Source organism: Enhydra lutris, unplaced genomic scaffold (assembly GCF_002288905.1).
Source record: "Enhydra lutris kenyoni isolate GAN:26980312 unplaced genomic scaffold, ASM228890v2 scaffoldscaffold68, whole genome shotgun sequence".
NCBI lineage: Eukaryota > Metazoa > Chordata > Mammalia > Carnivora > Mustelidae > Enhydra > Enhydra lutris.
In genome coordinates this window covers 2,308,301-2,327,889 of record NW_019154152.1, presented here as the reverse complement: position 1 = coordinate 2,327,889, position 19,589 = coordinate 2,308,301, and the positions used below count along the sequence as shown (strand labels likewise).

The following is a 19,589-nucleotide window of genomic DNA, read 5'->3' as shown; positions in this document are numbered from 1 at the left end:
CAGGCCCAAACCGGAGGGTGGGGGGGAGAGGAGGCTGGGCCCTGCACCCCTCCACACAGCTCCCCCTCAAACCCATGGCTTCAATATGACAGGAGGCCTGTGGGACAAAGAACCTACCAGACAGAACAGGCTCATGTGGTCTCCAGGGACAGTAAGGGAAAGAGGGGAGTCAGGGACCGAAGGAGCTGGCATATCTTGTCCCAAGGAAGAGAAGCCCCCAGAAGGGATTGCCATCTGCACCTCACAGTCTGGCTGATGAGAGCTGATGCCCAGTTCTGAGCACTGGCAGGGTGTGGGACCCAGGATTTCTTACCAAGAGAGGGCTGGGCCTTGGCTTCAAACCTCCCCGACCCCGTTCTCCCACACCCACACCACTCCTTGGGCTTTCTTTCCTTCCACACCTCCTTGTCCCACCTGTGTGCATGCGGTTCCCCATTCTTTCTCCTGGGTATGAGGGAACCGCCACAAAGACCCGGAGCCTGAGACCAAATCTGAGGGCCCAGAGTGGGAATGGGGTACATGTGCATCTCTCACACCCTGAAAAGCCAAGGCCACGTTCTTCTGCATATGATATTCATCTCGCTCAGCTAATTCTCAAGACCCACCTGAGTGGAGGCTCTTCAGTACACAGTCCATGGAATCCTGGTTCCTGAAGGGTTTGGGAGGCTTTGTGGGGGAGGAGGAGAGGACGTAGAACTTCCTGGAGCTTCCAGGCTTCAGTGAGAGCAACTCCAGTTTGCTCCATATATGGGACGTTGATGTGAGACCAGCTTTGAAGAACTGCTTTGCTGAAAATGAGCATACAAGTGTGCACAAAAGCACGCATATATATGGGCATGTGTGAATACATGTGTGCACATACACAGGGACACATGTATCTTAATTATGGGTGAGTTAGAATGATGGCTCATAATTTGAGGCATCTTCTGAATGATCACTGTACCTGTCCCAAAGCAGGGTCTCAATATGAGACCAAATAAAAAGGTGGGAGGTATGTGTCGTAGGGATGGGAAGATGCAGTCTAGAAAAGGAAGGGGTTCAGTCAGTTATGACTATTAGTCTATAAAATGTGCCACAGGAGAAAACCCCATAGTTTTCCTGTAAGTTTAACTTCCTCCCTCCCTGTCTTCTCTCCCCCTTTCTTTTTTTCTACTATAGCTCTGCAACGGGCCAGTAGCTTCCAGTCTCCAAGTCCCAGCAAATACCAGAGCTGGAGAAGAAAATTCCAGTCGAGTGAGTCATGAGCTCTCTGGGAGTGGGCGGGGAGGGGCATGGGCAGTGTCTTCTGGTCAATTCTCAGGGGCAGCTGTTCTCATTCCATGCGTGTCCTCTCTGACCTGGCCTCTGGAATGTTAGGGGCAAGGAGAGAAATAGAAGGTTGACTGTTTCCACTGCTGACTCAAGGAAGCATTTTCCAAGGATTTAGGACCTTTGTTTCTCCTTCAGCTCCCCAGTCTGGAATCATGGAACCTTAGAGCTCTACTGTTGCACCTGGAAGTGGTGTTAGTAATGATTGGCTGCAAACTTTTTGAAACACAGATGAGGAAACTGAGACCCAGAGCTTCTATGTGTTTTCATTCTGTGCACTCAAGTTGGATTGACAGGATCAGCTGAATGACCTCATGCAGTCATGGGCATAGCAATGAAGGAAGCCGCACCCACATCCATGCACACACCCATCCATACAAACACACCTGCTTCTTTCTCTGAGCAGGCTTTGATCCCAGCATCCCTGAGAAGAACAGGGTTGGGTGAGGACCAGTGACTACAACAACGGATACCAAGGCATCTGGATATACCACTAGGGGGCGTAGCAACCCCACTCATGGGGGCACCGCATTCTGGGGCTGGCTGCGGTCTCTGTGGGGCCTGCCTTACAGGGCAGGCATCCCCTCCCGGGCCTTCTAATCCATCTCCAAGTCCCCCTTCCACCTTCCCCTGCCCCCACATTCTCTCTCTGGACTTTGCTCTGGGAGAGGTGGACCCAGGAAAGCCTTGGGTAAGACAGAAGTTTCTAAAAAGAGCCATTGTTGAAGTTGGAACAGAGCACTAGTTAGTTGGCTCCTTCCTTCTGAGTCAGCGCGGACTCCTGGCCCATGAGTCATTCATTCTCCCAGCAACCCTCAGATTCGAGGCCTCCCCAACCTTGGGTGAGGCTGGGATAATGGGTGCCTCTGGAGCTGAACTACAGTGGCACACCGGCAAGCCACCCCGCCTGGGGCACCCTGAAATGACTCTGGAATCATCTTGCAGTCCCAGGCACTGAGGATGATGAGAAAAGGGGGGATTTAATGTTTACTGAAGGCCCAGGTCACTCCATTTCCCCTTCCCCCACCAGCCCCTCCTCAGATCACAGGAATTCTGCTTCTGTGGGGTGGGGTGGTCCGTTTGGGTACGGATTTCACCCAGTGCTAACAGCTGACTTCACTGAGTGCCGCTAGTACAAGGGGCTCTACTTTGCCCTCAAGAAGTTCCTCGGGGTACGAGCAGTGAGTCTGGTGGGGGCCCCTGCTAGCAGGTTAGGGGATGCTGGAGGAGGCACGGGAGAGAGAGGACGGCTAACCAGCAGCATGGTTTCTGGGATGCCCCTGAGGGCATCGGCGTGTCTCTAGTTATCCCAGATGCTGGTTCTCAAGTGTATGTAAAAGCTGGTTTGAGGGCAGCCTTCAGTTGGGGTCGTTTCTATGGGCCTGGCCCAGAGGAGGGGTCCAGTCGTTGCTTGCTGAATGAATGAGTATAAATGAGTGAACAAACACAGGACCAAGGAATGAGGTGGCTGGACCTGGTGCAGAAACAGAGCCCGTGAGCTCTGCCTGTGCAGGCACCTGCCCCTAGAGGGCGCTCTGAGACCTTGGGAGACTGGAGCATTGCCTAAACTCCAAATTCTGGGAAGCTGCACCCTGGAATCCCGGTCTTTGTAAGAATCCTCACAGCGTCGTTTTGTCATCTTCACTTTGCCCAAGAGGAAACCCCAGGGGGCAATACTGGTCCTACTGTAGTAAGGAGCAGAACCCGGGGCGCCGTCTCCTGGCTCCATTCACTGCCCCGTCAAGGCTAGTTCTGGCCCCAGCCCTGGTGGGAGGACAGAGGGAGCTGTCAGTGCCCTTCTCACCCTCCCCCTGCTGACCATAGTCACAGTGACCTCTAGAGCCAAGGTGAGAGGTCATTGCCAGAGGGCCCAGAGAAGAGACAGCTGAGCCAAAGGGGGCTTGAGGGCCATAACCCAGGCCTGCTCTGCTCATCAAGCCCTGGCGTGATGGGACCAGCAAGGCCGGCAGCACCCGGGACTGAGGCAGCCTGGTTGGACCGTGCCAAGCGTCCATGGGAAACAAGAAGGAACCTGCAGGGAAGGATCTGAATTGGTGAATGAGGAATCCCTGAGCCTACAAGTTAGAGAAATCCCGTCCAGGGTAGGGGTGCGCAGCCCCCTCTGGAACAGGTCAGTTCAATGGTATCATTATTGGCCGCAACTTGTGTGTGTGGGAGGAAGAGAGGGATTGGAGTTCATATTTAGCTAGCGTGCTGCATTGACTTTGCGTTCTACCCAGGGCGCCACTTTTTATCCATTTCGGCCTCGCCATGAAGCAACGCTAGCTGTCCCGTTCTTCACGTGAGGAAAATGTCAGGCAGCTGGTGTGGGTGTGAAGCAGGGTGGGGTTCCAGGTCCCCTTTGCATCCTCTGAGGGAACCCAAAGACATCAGCCACTTCAGGCAGGTGAGATCTCCCGTTGCCTCTCAGCGTAGCTCTGGCCTTTCCCTCCCAGGTGGCAGTTTGACTGGCAAGTGTCCCCTAGAGCTCTGTCCCAGTTCTCCTGAAGTCAGTGCATGAGGAACGAGTGTGCAGAGAGGACTCCCCGGTGGTGGGGGTGGGAGGCAGGGATTAATAAAAGGAGAGAGGGAGCAGCCCTGGGTCGTGACCTCATGAACCCCAAGGCTTTCCTGTCAGGTTTGGTTCCCAAGGTGTCCCTGGCTCTGTGTCAGAGGTTCCAGAGAGCTCCTAGGGGGAACAAAGAAGCAGTCTGTTGAGCTGAGGGGACTCTGAGACAAGCTGAGGAGTTTGATTCAGGAGGTAGCTGAGGGAAGAGAATGAGGGGGCAAGGAAGAGGAGGAGGAGGAATTCGGCAGGAATTTGGCAAGCTGAAGACAGGAAGCAAGGCAACAACTGACTCACAGCGTTTGCCTTTTTAGGCTCGAACCATCTAATTGTGGGCTGCAATGGGGGTTTGGGTGACGGGCCAGCCAGCCTCCCCTGCATCGGCGCCTGGCAACGTGGGGCCTTCTCCCAGCAGCTCCTTCCTGCCACCCTTGGATCTCTTCCCCTGGGTTATCTTTTCCTCAGAAGCATTCTGGAGGGCTTCACTTTGGAAGCCTGCGGAACATATGTGTGTGGTGGCTCTTTCCAGAGCCCAGGACTGGGATACATGTTCTGACACACTTGCCCGCGTGTATAAAGAAAGCAGGACAGAATCCTGAAGAACCCAGATGGGTCTGGAAGGAACTTTTCTGTGGGCGTGGTTGGCCTGGTCTATATGGGTTCCACAGGAGGAGCTTTGGGGAAACTGAGGATGGAGGACTGTCTTGGGTTAGGAAGTGAGCTAAACATCTGAAGGTTGGATACCGTGGAGGGAACTCGGAATGGGTCAGCAGAGTGGCCGCAGGCTGGGAGTCTGATAGGAGTGGTATACACACACATAGGTTCTGGGAAGTCTCTGGGAGGCAGACTCGTTTGTTAGGAGGGTTCACAGGAGAGGTGGCTGGGCTGAAGGGTCATACACTGAGCGGACAATTCCAAAACAGAGTGTGGCATTTTCTGAATCCCTCAGAGGACATATCATTGGGATGGTTGGCTACAGAAGTGAAGCTCTTGAGATTTTAGATTTAAGGTTCCCAGAGGGCGTGTGTGTGAACTCATGAGAGAGAGAGAGAGAGAGAGAGAGAGAGAGATTACCTCACAGGTTACGGCTGTCACAATTCTGCAGTTACCAGACCAACGGACTGCAGCTCCCACAGGGCGGAATTCGGCGCATCCTCAGGGCCCCAGCCACACACTCCTTTCTCACTTCGCTCTGAGTACACACACTGCATCTCGTTCGTTCCCTGACCAACAGGAGCTTGGCACGAACCCCACGCCATATGCTTCAGATGATTTGATGCTCATTATAACCTCCTTCCCTAGTGTTCTCTTAAAATCTCAAACAAACCATCTCATCGGAGAGCCCCTTGGCGCCCACATGAGAAGGAAGAGCCGGATTCATTATTGGCGATGGCCCACCCTGCCCAAGCCCACAGCTGAGGATCTGGTATTTTGTGGGAAGAGGCCTCAGGTGGTTTGTTCACTAAGTGACTTAACGCAGTCCAGACCCCACACACGACAGCTTTAGGGGAAACTTTAGAAGTAGGCATCCATTTCCAAGAGATGTCCTGGAGACTCCCTGTTCCATCTCTCGGGAACATCCTTGTGAGTGTGAAGTGTGATGGTTTCTAGACTTTTCATCCTCTGACCTCCGTTCCCCCACAGGAGGCTGCCACTTCTCACCTGTTCCTCCTAAGGTCAAACTCTGGGCACCAGAGCCTCTCAATCAGTCTCCAACATCTTCCTCCCTCTGACTCTATTTACCAAGTTGGAGCTTCTCTTAAAATCTCTTTGTGATAAAGTAAGGTAATAAGAGCTCTGTAACGGAGAGTGTGTTCTTTCCTTGGTAGGTCGGATGCCAGTGAACAACAAAAAAACTATGTCACCTTCAAAGGAACCTGCTCCTCTTTCTTCTTCCTCGTCATCTCCTCCCCCATCTTCCCCGCCATCTTTCTCTTCAGTCAGCGTCCCAGGGAATGCTCTGGATGGCTTCTCCCTACCTCAGGTAAATACCCTTTGGGGCCCTGTGCAGGTGTTAAGAAGGTGAGCTGCTCATAGTTCACCCACTTCCACACTTAACTCTGGATTCTTAGCACTCTTGGGTCACCCAGGTGCAAAGCCAGGGCCATGAGATGCTCTGTCAAGCGTCCCCCCAGGCCTTTTTGACTTGTTGTTTTCATGAGAGCTCAGCCATCCTATTCCTTCTCAGCCAGCCCTGGGGCACAGCCACTCACTCAGCAGACTTTGTGGGGCACAGACTCTGGGCAAGACTGTGGCGTGCAGAGTTGCTAGGATATAAGCTCTACCCTTGAGGGCCTAGCAGGCGACCTTGAGGAACTCAGAGCTGAAGGAAGGCAGACACAGACTGAGGCTCCCTTTGGTGGCACCAGAGACTCTTGGAAGCACATCCCCCTTGAACAGAAAATGGTATCACTGAGATACTCCAGTTTGGATTTTACCTTCAACATGAGTTTATCAAGTCTCCGTTACCTGCTAGACCGTGGTCCAGGCTCTGGCAAATAGAGTGCACAAGATGGGAAGAGGTACGTGCTCTCGTAAGCTCCTGTCCTATGACCTGCCCCTCAGGCACCAGCACTCTTGGCAGGGCACAGCCACTTCTAGAATTTCCCTAAGCTCTTCCTTTGCCAAGGGCCACCTTCTTGCATGCTACAAATGACTACTTTCTGAGTGGTGCAAGGCATGAGTCAGGTCTAGAAGGGTCATTGAAAAGACCTAAAGGCCACTCTTCTGCCACCACAGCTCCAGCCCAGAAGGGTAACTGTCTCTGCTTAACTTAGTAGTCTCCAAGGAAGAAACCTTGGCCTCTTGGTTGTTGGAGGAACATACCTATGGGTGCAAGGTGCCCTTAATAAGGACCATGGCCAAGCCAGTCATGGAGCATCTGTCCTCCCGTACACATCTGGCCATTCACAGGGGCCAGGCTGGCTCCACCTGGCCGGCCTGGCAGCTTATCCACGCCTCTACCTTCCATTATGGCTTCTTACCTACCTAATCCAGCACCCAGCAAAGCCTTTGATCAGTGCTGGTACAGGGACTCCAGGCAGATCCCAGCAGGTCCCAAAGCAGACACTTAGAATGAAGAACAGCCCCTTTGAAATCATCCCGGGCAGAATTCTTTTAGACTTTGGGTGCCTGAGATCTGAAGAGAGGAAGGGAGGGGTCTGTGGGCTGAGATATGCCTCCCCTTATAAATAAATATTGGGAATTCCTAAATATGCATTCATTTTGCCCATCCCCTCTAGGTGACAGCTGACAGCCTGCCCTCACAGGTCTCAAGAGGTCACTGCAGCCCTTCCACTCCAATCTTCCTGAGGCGCGCCAGAGCCCAAGGGGTACCCAAGGACATGCCCCTGTATCTGCCCCATGGCCAAGTACTGGAGCGGGCAGAGTACTTCATGGTGAGGCCTGGTGAAGATGGCCTTGCCAGCCTCCAGCCCCCCAGCCCTGCAGAGATGGCTTCTGATGGGTGTCACGAAGCAGAGGCCTCTCTTGGGGACACCAGTAGCATCCACAGAGGCCCAGACCCCACTGGAGGGACGAACAGGTGTTTGCCAGACCCAGAGGTATCTCCCAGGGCTGGAGAGGACCCAGGAGAAAAGAACAGCAGACCCAGCAAGGGAGAGGAGAACAGGTCAGAGCTGGCAGAGGGGAAGAAGTTGGGCTTGAAGAAGTTAGTCCTCACCCCGGAGCAGAAGACAAAGCTACTGGACTGGGACAATTCCATCCCTGAGAGTGTGAGCCTGGAAGCTGGGGCACAGCCTGTCCAGAGAAGTGCTGGCAATGGTAGGGGAGGCCGTGTGCCGAAACCAGTTAGTCCCTTGCAGCTCCCCTGGACAGCGAGAGAGAACCCGCCTGCCCAGGGAAGGGCTCAGGAGAAGACGGGGACACCAGCTGAACGGGCTCCACCCAAGTCCCCACTTCGGCTCATAGCAAATGTCTTGCGAAGGTCCCTGGATCCCTTCCTCCCCAACTCAGAAGGTGGGAGGAAGGCCTCTGCCAAGCCAGAATCAAGGAACCTGCCCACCAGCCAGCCACATGGTAGCACTCGCTCATTCAGCCTTCGAAAAACCAGTTCCAATAAAGACGGCAGCCAGCAGTCCCTGGGGAGAGACATGGCGAGTAGAGCTTCAGCCTTCTTCTCCTGGGGCTCCCCACCTGCCAGGGCTGCCCAGCCCTCATACCCTAGCCCTCCAGACCTTGCCCTCCGCACTCACAGTTTGCCCAACCGACCATCCAAGGTCTTTCCAGCGTTCCTGGCCCCTCCCTGCCACAAGATGGAAGATGTCCCCACACTCCTTGAGAAAGTGAGTTTGCAAGAGACGTCCCCAGATGCTTCTAGGGTTCCAAAGGGAAAAATCTCGCTCTTTTCCTCCCTCAGACTCAAAGACAAATCTTTTGAGAGTTCCCTCCAAGAATCCAAACAAAGAAAGGACCTCCAGGACCTCTTCAGCAACCCCAGGGGAGCAGGGGAGCTGATGGACAGCACCCCGCCCCTGGAGAAGCTGGCACAGCCTTTCAATAGCACCGGCCTGGGGCACAGAGTCCCTCCTCCTTCTCCAGACAAAGATGCAAGTAAGTGGCTATCTCCTAACAAAAGTTCACTGTTCCCGCTGGGCAGTTAGTCATTTTCACTGGACTAACAATAGTCATCTCTCACTTTCTCCTTCTTCCCAAATTAAATTCTGACAAAAGTAGGAAAACTTGAATTTGAAAAATTAGGGAAAAATTAAGTTTGAAATGATGTTATGGAGAGTTTTTGAAAACAACAAAGGATCAGCCATAATCTCACACCACTTTCCAACTGTATATGGCAACTTTTACTAAGTTTTACCCCCAGAATTGTATTTTTAAAAATCAGTATATCATAGCTATTATGACAGTTAGCACATCGTTTACACAAATGTGGTTTGATGGCTGTATTACATGTAGTAGACATGTTTCATTAAGTAAATAATTTATTTTTTATTTAGAAAACAATTGTTTAATAATTCATAGATAATATATATATGTAAATTATACATATGGATGTATTTATATTTTACACATGGTATTGAATGAACATTTTTATGCATATAGGTTTTTCTTTCTTTTGAATTGTTTTTCTTTTAGGATAGGTTCCAAGAAATGAGGTTACTGGATTAAAGATGTGAATATTTTTAAGATTCTTAATTTGCACTAACAAACTGTTTTTAACAGTGTGCATAAAGGATCTATGAGAGTTCACTGTGTTATATCTTACAACTGCATGTTGTAAATATGAATTAAATGGAGGGTAGGGTACCAGTATATATTTCAGTGCTAATGCCTGAAATATCTTTTTCACCATACTGTCACCTGTATTGAGTACATTTTAAAAACATTGCTGTTTTACTAGTCAAAAAACAGTGCCTCTTTTAAGCTTATATTTTTTTAATTTACTGTTTAAACACACTCATATGTTTTCTTACCAATGGAAACTTAGGCTTTTTCATATTTAAATCTGATTGTAATTTTTTAAATTATTGAAGTAATTAATACATCGAAGAATTGGAATAATCCAACAATACCGCAATATCTTTTTTTTTTTTTTTTTTTAAAGTAACATCTATTCTCTCCCCCCTCTCCTCCTTGCCAAAGTTTTGGTGTATATCCCTAGAGACAGTTTAGTTAAACACTCACATGGTTTATTTTGTTGTTGTTGAAACTTATTTGCTGGCTTTAAACAAACCGTGATTTTCCTATCCCTATTTTGTTAAAGATTGTATTTATTTATTTGAGAGAGAGAGAGAGAGCATGAGCGGGTGGGAGGGGCAGAGGGAGAAAATCTCAAGCAGACTCCCCACTGAGTGCGGAGCCCAATATGGGGCTTCATGTGGGGCTTGATCTCAGGACCCTGAGACTGTGACCTGAGCCAAAGTCAGACACTTAACTGACTGAGCCACCCAGGCACCCCTCCTATCCCTGAGCAACTTTGTTTTTATTTATTTTTGTTAACTTTTTTCTTATTTACTTTTTATTTTAGAGCTTTAGTTTTCAAGTGAAAAATTATTTTCCTTCTTTGGTTCCTTAATCAGAAAGCTACCTAGATTAACAAGAGACTTTATTTTCAGTCAAGCTCAGAATAAGCACAAACAGGCTGGAGTTTAACTACATCCTTTGTATCCCGTCGTAAACTTTGATGTGTTGTGCATTTTTTGATAGATAATAATTCATGTGGTTTAAAATAAAAGGATACAAAATGCACAGAATAAATAGTCCTGTCTCCCTTCCCTGTCCCTGAGACATCCGGGTCATGTCCCTGAGGACAGACATGATGATCACCAGCTTCTTGGGCATTCTTGCAGACAGAATTCATGCATATAAGAACAAATTTACATAGTCTTTCTTTTTCACATTAAGGTAGTTCGCTAGCGTATTAGACACACTTTTTATTTTAATTTTAATTATTTAATTAAATAATTAATAATTAACAATTAATAATAATTAATAATAATAAATTATTAATTATATTATATATTTAATTTATATTTTAATTTATATTTAATTATATATAATTTATATATAATTTCTATTTAATTATATATAATTATATAATTAATTATAATAATATAATTAATAATAATTAATAATTAATAATTTAATTTTAATTTTAATTTTATTTTGGAGATCATCACATATTAGCACATAAAGAGCTTTATGTTTTATAGCTGCACTGTATTCCATTGTGTGGGTGTGGAGGTAGGTAGCCAGTCCCCTAGGATGGCAAGTTTATTTCTGATCTTTCGCTGTTGTAAACTGCGCTGCAGTAATGACCTGGGAACTTGGGCCATTTGGCATATGTGGAAGTACTGGAAGTAGAAATTCTAGAACGGTTGAGAGATGCTGCCAAATTGTCCTTCATCACCTGATACTCGTTCAGCAAAAGACGAGGGTGGTGTTGTTTCCCTAATTGCACTAACCAGTGTGCTACCCAGCATTTGTTTTTTAATCATTACCAGTCTGATAGGTGATTGAGTATCTTCTCATATGTTAAAAAGTCATTTGCATTTCCTTCTCTGTCAGCTATCACCTTTGTCTTTTGTTCAGTTTTCTGATGGGTCGTTGGTAGTTTTCTGAATTGTATGAAAGGACTCTATCAAAAGGGAAATATAGCCCTTTTTTGTGATGGTAATTACAAATATTTTTTCCCAGCTTCTTGTTTATGTTTAACTTTGTTTATGGTGGCTTTTGTCATATAAAAATTTTATTTATATAGAGTAGTTATAAGCAATTTTTCGTTTTATGGCTTCTCGGCTTTATATAATAGTTTAGAAAGAGCTGCTTCTAAGTTTATAGAAGAATTTTCTTATAGTTGCTCTTAGTCTTTTTTGTTTGTTTGTTTTAAACTTTTTTACATTTAAATTTTACATCAGGAAACTATCCTAACATCACATGTGAGGTATGGATCCAACCGTTTTTGTTTATGTTTTAAGCTGTTTCCCTGGTTATTCTAAAGTAATTTAGTGACTAACCCATCTTCTCCTCTCTTATGTGAGATGACATCTTTGTCATGCATCAGATTCCTGTACTTGGACTGATTTCAATACCATCCATTATATTCTGTCGAGTTGTCTGTTACTTATCAGTACCACACTGTTTTAATTATGTTACTTTATATATTTATACCTTTTAAAATCTATGTATGTATTGGATAGGAAGAGTATCCCATGATTGATCCTCTCTTTCAAAAACTTCCTGGCTCTTTCTGCCTTGTTTGATATTCTGTATGAATTTAACATCAGCTTGTTTATATACCCAAAAAACCCTATGACTACTTTTATGAGATTAAGTTTACAAATAAACTTGGCAAGAATTCACAACCGTATGATATGAATTGCCTTCCCATATGCTCTTTTTTATGGTGCCCCCAGAATATTTCAAACCTTATGTCTTATAGGTCGTGCATATTTATTAAGTTTATTGCCATATATTAGTTTTTATTGCTATTGTCAATAAAATCTTTTGATCTATCTTCCTACTACTGTTTGTATACCTAAAATGTGCTGATTTCTATAGAGTACTTTTGCACCCATCCATTTTGCTAGATTCTCCTTGCTTGTAAAAGCTTTCCAATAGCCTCTCCTGGGTCCTTCCCAAATGTGCAATCATCAAATCTATAAATAATGATAATTTTAGGGCACTTGGGTAGCTCAGTTGGTTAAGCATCTGCTTTCAGCTCAGGTCATGATCCCAGGGTTCCGGGATCGAGTCCCAACATCAGGCTCCCTGCTCAGCGAAGAGTCTGCTCCTCCCTCACCCCCTGCCCCTCCCCCGGCTCATGCTTGCTCTCTCTCTCAAATAAACAAATAAGTAATATTTTTTAAACTGTAACTTTACCTCTTGTTTAAAAGATGTATACCTCCAATTTATTTTGTTACCTTAGTTTCTTTGGTTTCTAGACCCTCCAGAACAATATTAAATAAAAGTGGTGATATGGTTTCCTTATGACATTCCTAACCTTAATGAGACTGCATCTCATTAATGTGAATGTTTTCCCATTTAAGCATGATGCTGGCTGGCTTCTGGGTTGACCAGGATAAACTTAAAAACTCTGAGGAAATTGCCATCTAATCCTATTTTATTGGGAGTATTTAACTCATGAATGGTTGTTGAATTTTATCAAATGTCACTCAGTACACTTCGGGGTGATTGTGTGATTTTTTTTCTCCATAGTTTGACTACTACTGTGATTTACATAATAAATTCACTGGTATTGAACCATCCTTATATTGCTGAAATGAATACCATTTGGTCCTGATGTCTTATTATTTTAATATGCTTTTCTGTTCTGTTTGCCAATATATTTTTTAAGATTTTATTTATTTGAGGGAGAGAGCAGGTGGGAGGGGGCAGAGCAGCAGAGGGGGAGGGAGAAGGACAAGCAGACTCTGAGCTGAGCAAAGAGCCAATGCAGGGCTCAATCCCAGGACCCTGACTGAGATCATGACCTGAGCTGAAACCAAGAGTTGGAAGCTTAATCGACTGAGCCACCCAGGCGCTCCTCTGTTTGCTAATATTTTATTTAATATTTTTGTATCAAATTCAGTAGCAAGATTGGCCTTTAGTTCATTTATTTCACATTTATATGGCTTTTATAGATGCTGATTACAGTAACTGGAGGTGAATGTGTTTTCCTGACTTATCATGGAGAACTGCTTCATTTGTATTTACTAGGGAATGGTATGACTTCCTTGGTTTGGAGCAGAATGAGAAGGTAGAGAATGGAATTAGGTTAAGGCTGACCAACTATGGAAATAGTGTCTGGGCCCATTTCATGGAAGAGCTTTGTGTTTCTTGCAGGTGTTCTTAGGTCGGTATCCTAAGAGATTTTACCTACCCTATCAGATTAGGTGCATTAGTTTCCTTTTTTTTTTTTTTAATTTTTTTAAGACTTTATTTATTTATTTGACAGATAGAGATCACAGTAGGCAGAGAGGCAGGCAGAGAGAGAGAGGAGGAAGCAGGCTCCCTGCCGAGCAGAGAGCCCGACACGGGGCTCGATCCCAGAACCCTGAGATCATGACCCAGAGCCGAAGGCAGAGGCTTAACCCACTGAGCCACCCAGGTGCCCCAGCATTAGTTTCCTTTTATTTCCCTACCCCTGCCCAGCCCACCCACCAATCTCTCTCTCTCTCACACACACACACACACACACACACGCACACACACACGCACACATGCACACACTGACATTGCTATCTCCACATTTAACACATGGGTATACTCTCAAGTAATGGAGAGAGAAAACAGCATTTTAATTGAAAATGAGAAACTTTCAAAACGTATTTGAATGGAAATACCTCGAATTTATGATCACTTGAATAAATCCGCTGAAATTTAATTTTTATTATTTTTACAATAAAACTTTCTGGGTAAATTAACAGTATATATAAACTTCTCTTTATTTTTTTTTAAAGATTTTATTCATTTGACAGACAGAGATCACAAGTAGGCAGAGAGGCAGGCGGAGAGAGAGGAGGAAGCAGGCTCCCCGCTGAGCAGAGAGCCCAACGCGGGACTCGATCCCTGGACCCTGGGATGATGACCCAAGCCGAAGGCAGAGGCTTTAATCCACTGAGCCACCCAGGTGCCCCATAAACTTCTCTTTAAATTACTTAGGGGCATAAACTGATTTTAAGTACTTACCAGTGCCAATTTTATACAAATTTAACACAGATTATCATTCTTGTATATAATTAAACAAGGCACCCTGACAATGTCTTTTTAAATTTTTGCATCAAGTCCTTATTGTAGTATAAAACATATACAGCAAATACACAAATCTAAAGTACACAACTGATGAATTTTTCTAAAGTGCATGTTTGTACCACTACCTCTGAGATCAAGATACAGAAAATCACCAGCACTCAGTGTTGGGTCCCCAGTGTTGGGTCCCCCAATAATGAGTCCGTGATTAAAGGAGCGAGACTGATACAAAGCGAAGGTCAAGCAAAACTTTATTTCGCGCCAAGCAGTGAGAATCAAACCGACTGGCCAGGGCCACACCTCCTACAGAGAGCGCGACCCCTCCCTGCCTCACAGACTAACTTTATAGAGCAAAGGCCAACTGTTATAGAGCCGGGCCACACACAGGTGGCCAATGAGATTGCAACACACAGAGAATGCTGCACAGTCATGCTAGGTCACACACGGGTGGCCAATTGAACTCCAATTCACCCCATAGTAGACATTTGAACTAGCCTATCACCTTGGTGAGAATTGGCACCCAAAAGGTGGGGCCCACACTCCTTGGTACCTAGGGAGACAGTATGGCGCTTTACTGATTGGATGTCTCCACCTGACCCGACTCATCCCTGCATTGGGGCTGTTATCTCTACCTGACCTGACCCACCCTTGTATTTGGGCTTTGTTACCTGGGACTGGTTTCCCCACTTGCTTTTAAATAAGTTCCCCTGGGGGGGTGGGGGCAGGGTCAATTTAAGTTTTACTGCATAAACTACAAAATGGCTGTTCAACCGAGTGGGGCCGCTCTGGCTGAATAGGCCCTTACACTCAGAAGATTCCATCATTGCCTCTTCCCACATATATGTGACTCCCAACAAAAGTGCTTGCTTACCATCTCACTTCTATCATCTTGGATTACTTCATCAGGTTTTTGACTGTACAAACATTGGATTGTTTAGTATTATGGTAGGCAGAATTCTCAGAGGACCTCAGGCTTTCTGCCCTGTAGAATCTCCTGCCCTTGATTCTGGTGGGAACGTGAATATGATGGATCTCACTCCCGTGATTAGGTTACCAGATTTTGCAAATGTAATTAAGTTCTAAACCAATTGACTTTGAGCTAATCAAAAGGGAGATTATCCTGGGTAGGCCTAACCTAATCGGAGGAGCCCTTAATAAGGATGGGGCCCTTTCCTGAAACTCGCAGGGTGAGAAAGATAAGATCCCTCTGGCCTGGAAGAAGTAAACTGATGTTAGGAGAGGCCCTATGTGGCCAGGAGGCCTCTGGGAGCTAAGACGGACCTCCAGCGGGCAGCCAGCAAGAAAACAGGCCCTCTCTCCTACAACTACCAAGAGCAGAATTCTACCAACAACCTGAATGAGCTGGAAGAGAACCCTGAGCTGCCCCTGAGACCCCGGCATGGCAGACACCTCCATTGCAGCTTTGGCAGACCCTGCACAGAGGACCCCGCTGAGCCCTGCCTACCTGCACTTTTGACCCAGACTCTGTGGGATAATAAACAGGTCTCCTCGGTGTTGAATCTGAGCCTGTTGCTTCCGCAACAACAGAACGTGCACGTCTATACAGTGGCTGGCTTATTGGGGTGGGGGTGGGGATCCACGCTTTCACGTGCCGCAGCAGTTCCTTCTTTGCTTTGCTGACTTTTACTCCCTTGTGCGAATATGCCACAACTTGTTTCTCATCTGATGCTGGGCACTTAGCGGTTTTCTGTTGCTTTCTAGGGTGAATAATGCTTCTGAGCCTTTGGAGACCAATCGTTTCTGTTGGCTATTGTCAAAGATAAAGCCAGATGCTATGAAAAGTGTTAAGGATGGATCCTAATAATAGACTATTGCAACAGAAGAGAGAGAGTTCTATATGAACTGGACTTCCCTTTGATTTCCACAGAGGTGGCTGGGGGCTTCACAGGGAGATTGAGGGACAAGGAAGGGCTGAACAGAGGCTCGGTAGCATCGCCCAGGCAGTGAAAAATGACAAAGGCCCTGTGGGCATCAATGCTGATTAGGCCAGCCACTGTGTTAGCGGAGACTGTTGAAGTTAGGATTGTGTCTTCACATAAGGACGGGGAGACAAAGGTCCTATCCTTCCCGATGACTGCATTTCAAAGGACTGGCTTTCAGGTGCTTGAGAAAGACATCCTTGAGTGGTAGGAGATACATACACATCTCAAAGGGACAGAGGAAGGATTCTCATTTAAAACCCTTTTTAGCAACTTCTCTAAAAAAGGGTAGTCAGCCACCTATCAGCAGGTGTGGGCTAGGACAAACACTAAATTCCTTTGTCAGCCTTTGAGTTTTCTCAGGCAGGTACTTTTTCTTTCTATTTCCTTCCATGTAGGAGGAAGTGGGTGGGCTATATTTTTTATGCTGAGAGTCTGCAGTGTTTCTAGGCCAAGGTTGAGGCCCAGCTAAGAAGACGGTTCAGAAGAGCTTGCCTAGACTTTGTTCAAAGACAGAATCTGTCAGTATATGCCAGGGAGTGGACTTGTTAGGTCGTGGGGTAGGCATGTACGTGATTGGCTTTAATAGGTACTATCCCCCGGTTTTCAAAAGTGCTTGTACCAGTGGGTATAGACTCCAGCAGGAAATGAGAACTCCCCTTGACCTCCATCTTTGCAATGCTTGACAGTCTCAGTTTTGTTTTGTGCTTGGATGCCACCATTTTTATGGTGGTATCTCATTATTGTTTTCATCGGCATTTACCTGCTAGTGATGTTACACTACTTTTCACATGCTTATTTAGATATTCTCTTGTGAGGTCTGTTGCCAAGTCTTTTTGCCCATACTTCTACTGTGTAGACAGCCCTTTCCTTATTGATTTGTAATCTGTGTAGATTCTGGACAAAAGTCTTCTCTGTCAGATATACGTATTATAAGTAATTCTTTCATTCTCAGGCACAATTTTTCACTCTTTAAAGGTGAAATATTAATAATAAACTTCTATAAGTACACACGTTACTTATTTAAATGCAGCCGTAGTTATCAATAGTTTCCTTTATTGCTGCTTTTATACCCCAGTGAGGAGACCTTTCCCTACTCTGAAATCATAAAGATGTTCTGTGTTACTTTCTAGAACTGTGCCATCCAATATGGTAGCCATGATTTCACACTTGGAATGTGGCTAGTATGAGTGAGGAGCTGAATTTTTAATTTAATGTTAAGAAATTTCCATTTAAATAGCAAATCAATGGAAAATGTTCTATTAAACACAATTTTTGCTTTTTGAATTACATTTGACTTTAACCACTAAAAAAGTATAACCTAAATAGGAATGTATAAAACATGTACCAGATTCTGAAGACTTAGTATGAATGACATAATATAAAATACCTCAATAATTTGTATAGGACCACATGTTGAAATGATAATATTTTTGAAATTTGGGGCTACATAAAATATATGTTTAAGACTAATTGCATCTCTTTCTTTTTATACTCTTTAATGTGGCTATTAGAAAATTTTAAGTTACATGTATGACTCATATTATATTTCTATTGGACAACAGTTAAAGAAGTTTTATTATTTTACCTTTCACAGTTTAGTCTGCTACCAAACTAGGATAGATTTTCGTGCATTCTGTGAGGTAGAGGAAATGTTTATTTTTTTATGCTATCCACTTGATTCAGTAGCATTCATTAACAAGGCTGTCTTCCTCCACCCCACCTTCCAAGTCATTGCTGTGATACTTTGTCATAAATTAGGCAGGTCCGTTTTCAGACCTTCTATCCTGGTTCCACTGACTGGTTTGTCCCTGTGCCTGAGTCACACTGTTTTCATTAAGTGGCTTTATAATAAATCTTCACAGCCTGGAATAGACCATCCACTTCGTTCTTCTTCAAGATTGTCTTGCCTATTCTTGGCCTCCATGTGTCTTCCAGAATCAGTTAATCAATTTCCACAAAAATATTTTCTGAACATTTGATTGGGATTACATTGAATCTATAGATACATTTGGAGAGAATTAACAAATCCATGGACATGATGCCTCCCTGAGGTCTTCTTCAGTTTCTGTCCATATTTTATGATTGTAGTGATCCTGCCCTATTTTCATTAGATATATCTCTAGTATTTGACTTTTTGATGCAGTTATAAATGATAGCCTTTAATTGATTAATTTATAGACTTTTAAAAAAAGATTTTATTTATTTATTTGACAGAGAGAGAGATAGCAAGAGCAGGAACACCAGCAGGGAGAGTGGGAGAGAGAGAAGCAGGCTTCCCACTGAGCAGGAATGGGCTCAATCCCAGGACCCTGGGATCATGACGGGAGCCTAAGGCAGATGCTTAACAACTGAGCCACCCAGGTGTCCCAACTTATAGACATTTGATAGCTTTAGAATAATGAGTCTTTTGATCTAAGAATGTACAATATTCTTAGTCTTCTATTTAGCCAGAGTTCCTAAAATTCTAGCTATAAATCCTTTACCAGATACTTATTCGCAAATATTTTTCTCTTAGTTAGTGGGTTGTCTTTTTATTTTCATCACAACATCTTCCAAAAAATAGATTTTTTAGTTTGATGAAGTCAAATTTATTAATTTTTCTCTTTTGTAATTTGAGTTATATTTAAGAAATCTTTAAGACCAAAGTCACTAAGAATGTCTGCTGTGTTTTCTCCCAGAACTTTACAGTTTTTAGCTTTCAGGCTTAGATCTGTAATCCAATTCTAATTAACTTTTTATAGTGAATAAAAGTCAAGGTTTTTTGTTTTTGTTGTTCTGGTTTTTGTTTGTTTGTCTATAGATATCTAGTTGTCAGCACTACTTGTTAAAAAGACTATTCTTTCTTCATTGGGTTATTCTGACACCTTCACGATAATCAACTGACTAAATATGTGTGGTATGTCTCTGTGCCCTTTAATCTTCCCACTGCTCTATATGTTTATCCTTACACTAATAGCGTTCTACTCTTGCTCACTGTAGCATTAGAGCAGGTCTGGAAAACAGGTAGTGGAGTCCCCCAGTATTGTTCTAAAAAATTATTTTGGCTATTCTAGGTCTTTTGTGTTTCTGTATAAATTTTAGAATGAGCTTACCAATTTCTACCAAGTAAACCTGCTAGAATTTTGATTGGGATTGTTTTTTTATTTCTAAGTCAATTGAGGAAGAATTGACAACTGCTGAGTCTTCCTGTTCATGAAAATGGAATATCTCTCTAGCCAGGGTTTCTTTAATTTCTCTTAGGGAGTTTGTAGTGTGTAGATTCTGCATATATTTTATTAAATGTATCCCTGGAGTATTTCATTTTGTTGTTGTTGCTCTTATAAATGGAATGGCTTTCTTCATTTTGATTTTCAGGTGCTCATTGTTGATATAAAGAAACACCATTAACTTTTTATCATGTCCTTACTAAACTCACTTATTATTCTAAGAGCTTTTTTGTAGGATTTTCTAAATAAATAATCATGTTGTCTACAAATACACAGTTTGACATTTCTCTTTTCAATTTGTATACCTTTTATTTAACTTTCTGGCCTTATTGTTCTGCCTAC

General features: G+C 44.6%; 1 protein-coding gene across 1 annotated transcript in view; it reads left to right on the top strand.

Moving 5' to 3' along the window:
- Positions 1-19,589, top strand: part of LOC111159507 (F-actin-methionine sulfoxide oxidase MICAL2-like) — a 185,313-nt gene that overhangs the window by 129,423 nt on the left and 36,301 nt on the right. The window contains exons 22-24 of the mRNA XM_022522030.1: positions 1,159-1,233; positions 5,704-5,858; positions 7,117-8,446. Coding sequence (XP_022377738.1) covers positions 1,159-1,233; positions 5,704-5,858; positions 7,117-8,446 — 1,560 coding nt within the window. The remainder of the gene's footprint in view (positions 1-1,158; positions 1,234-5,703; positions 5,859-7,116; positions 8,447-19,589) is intronic.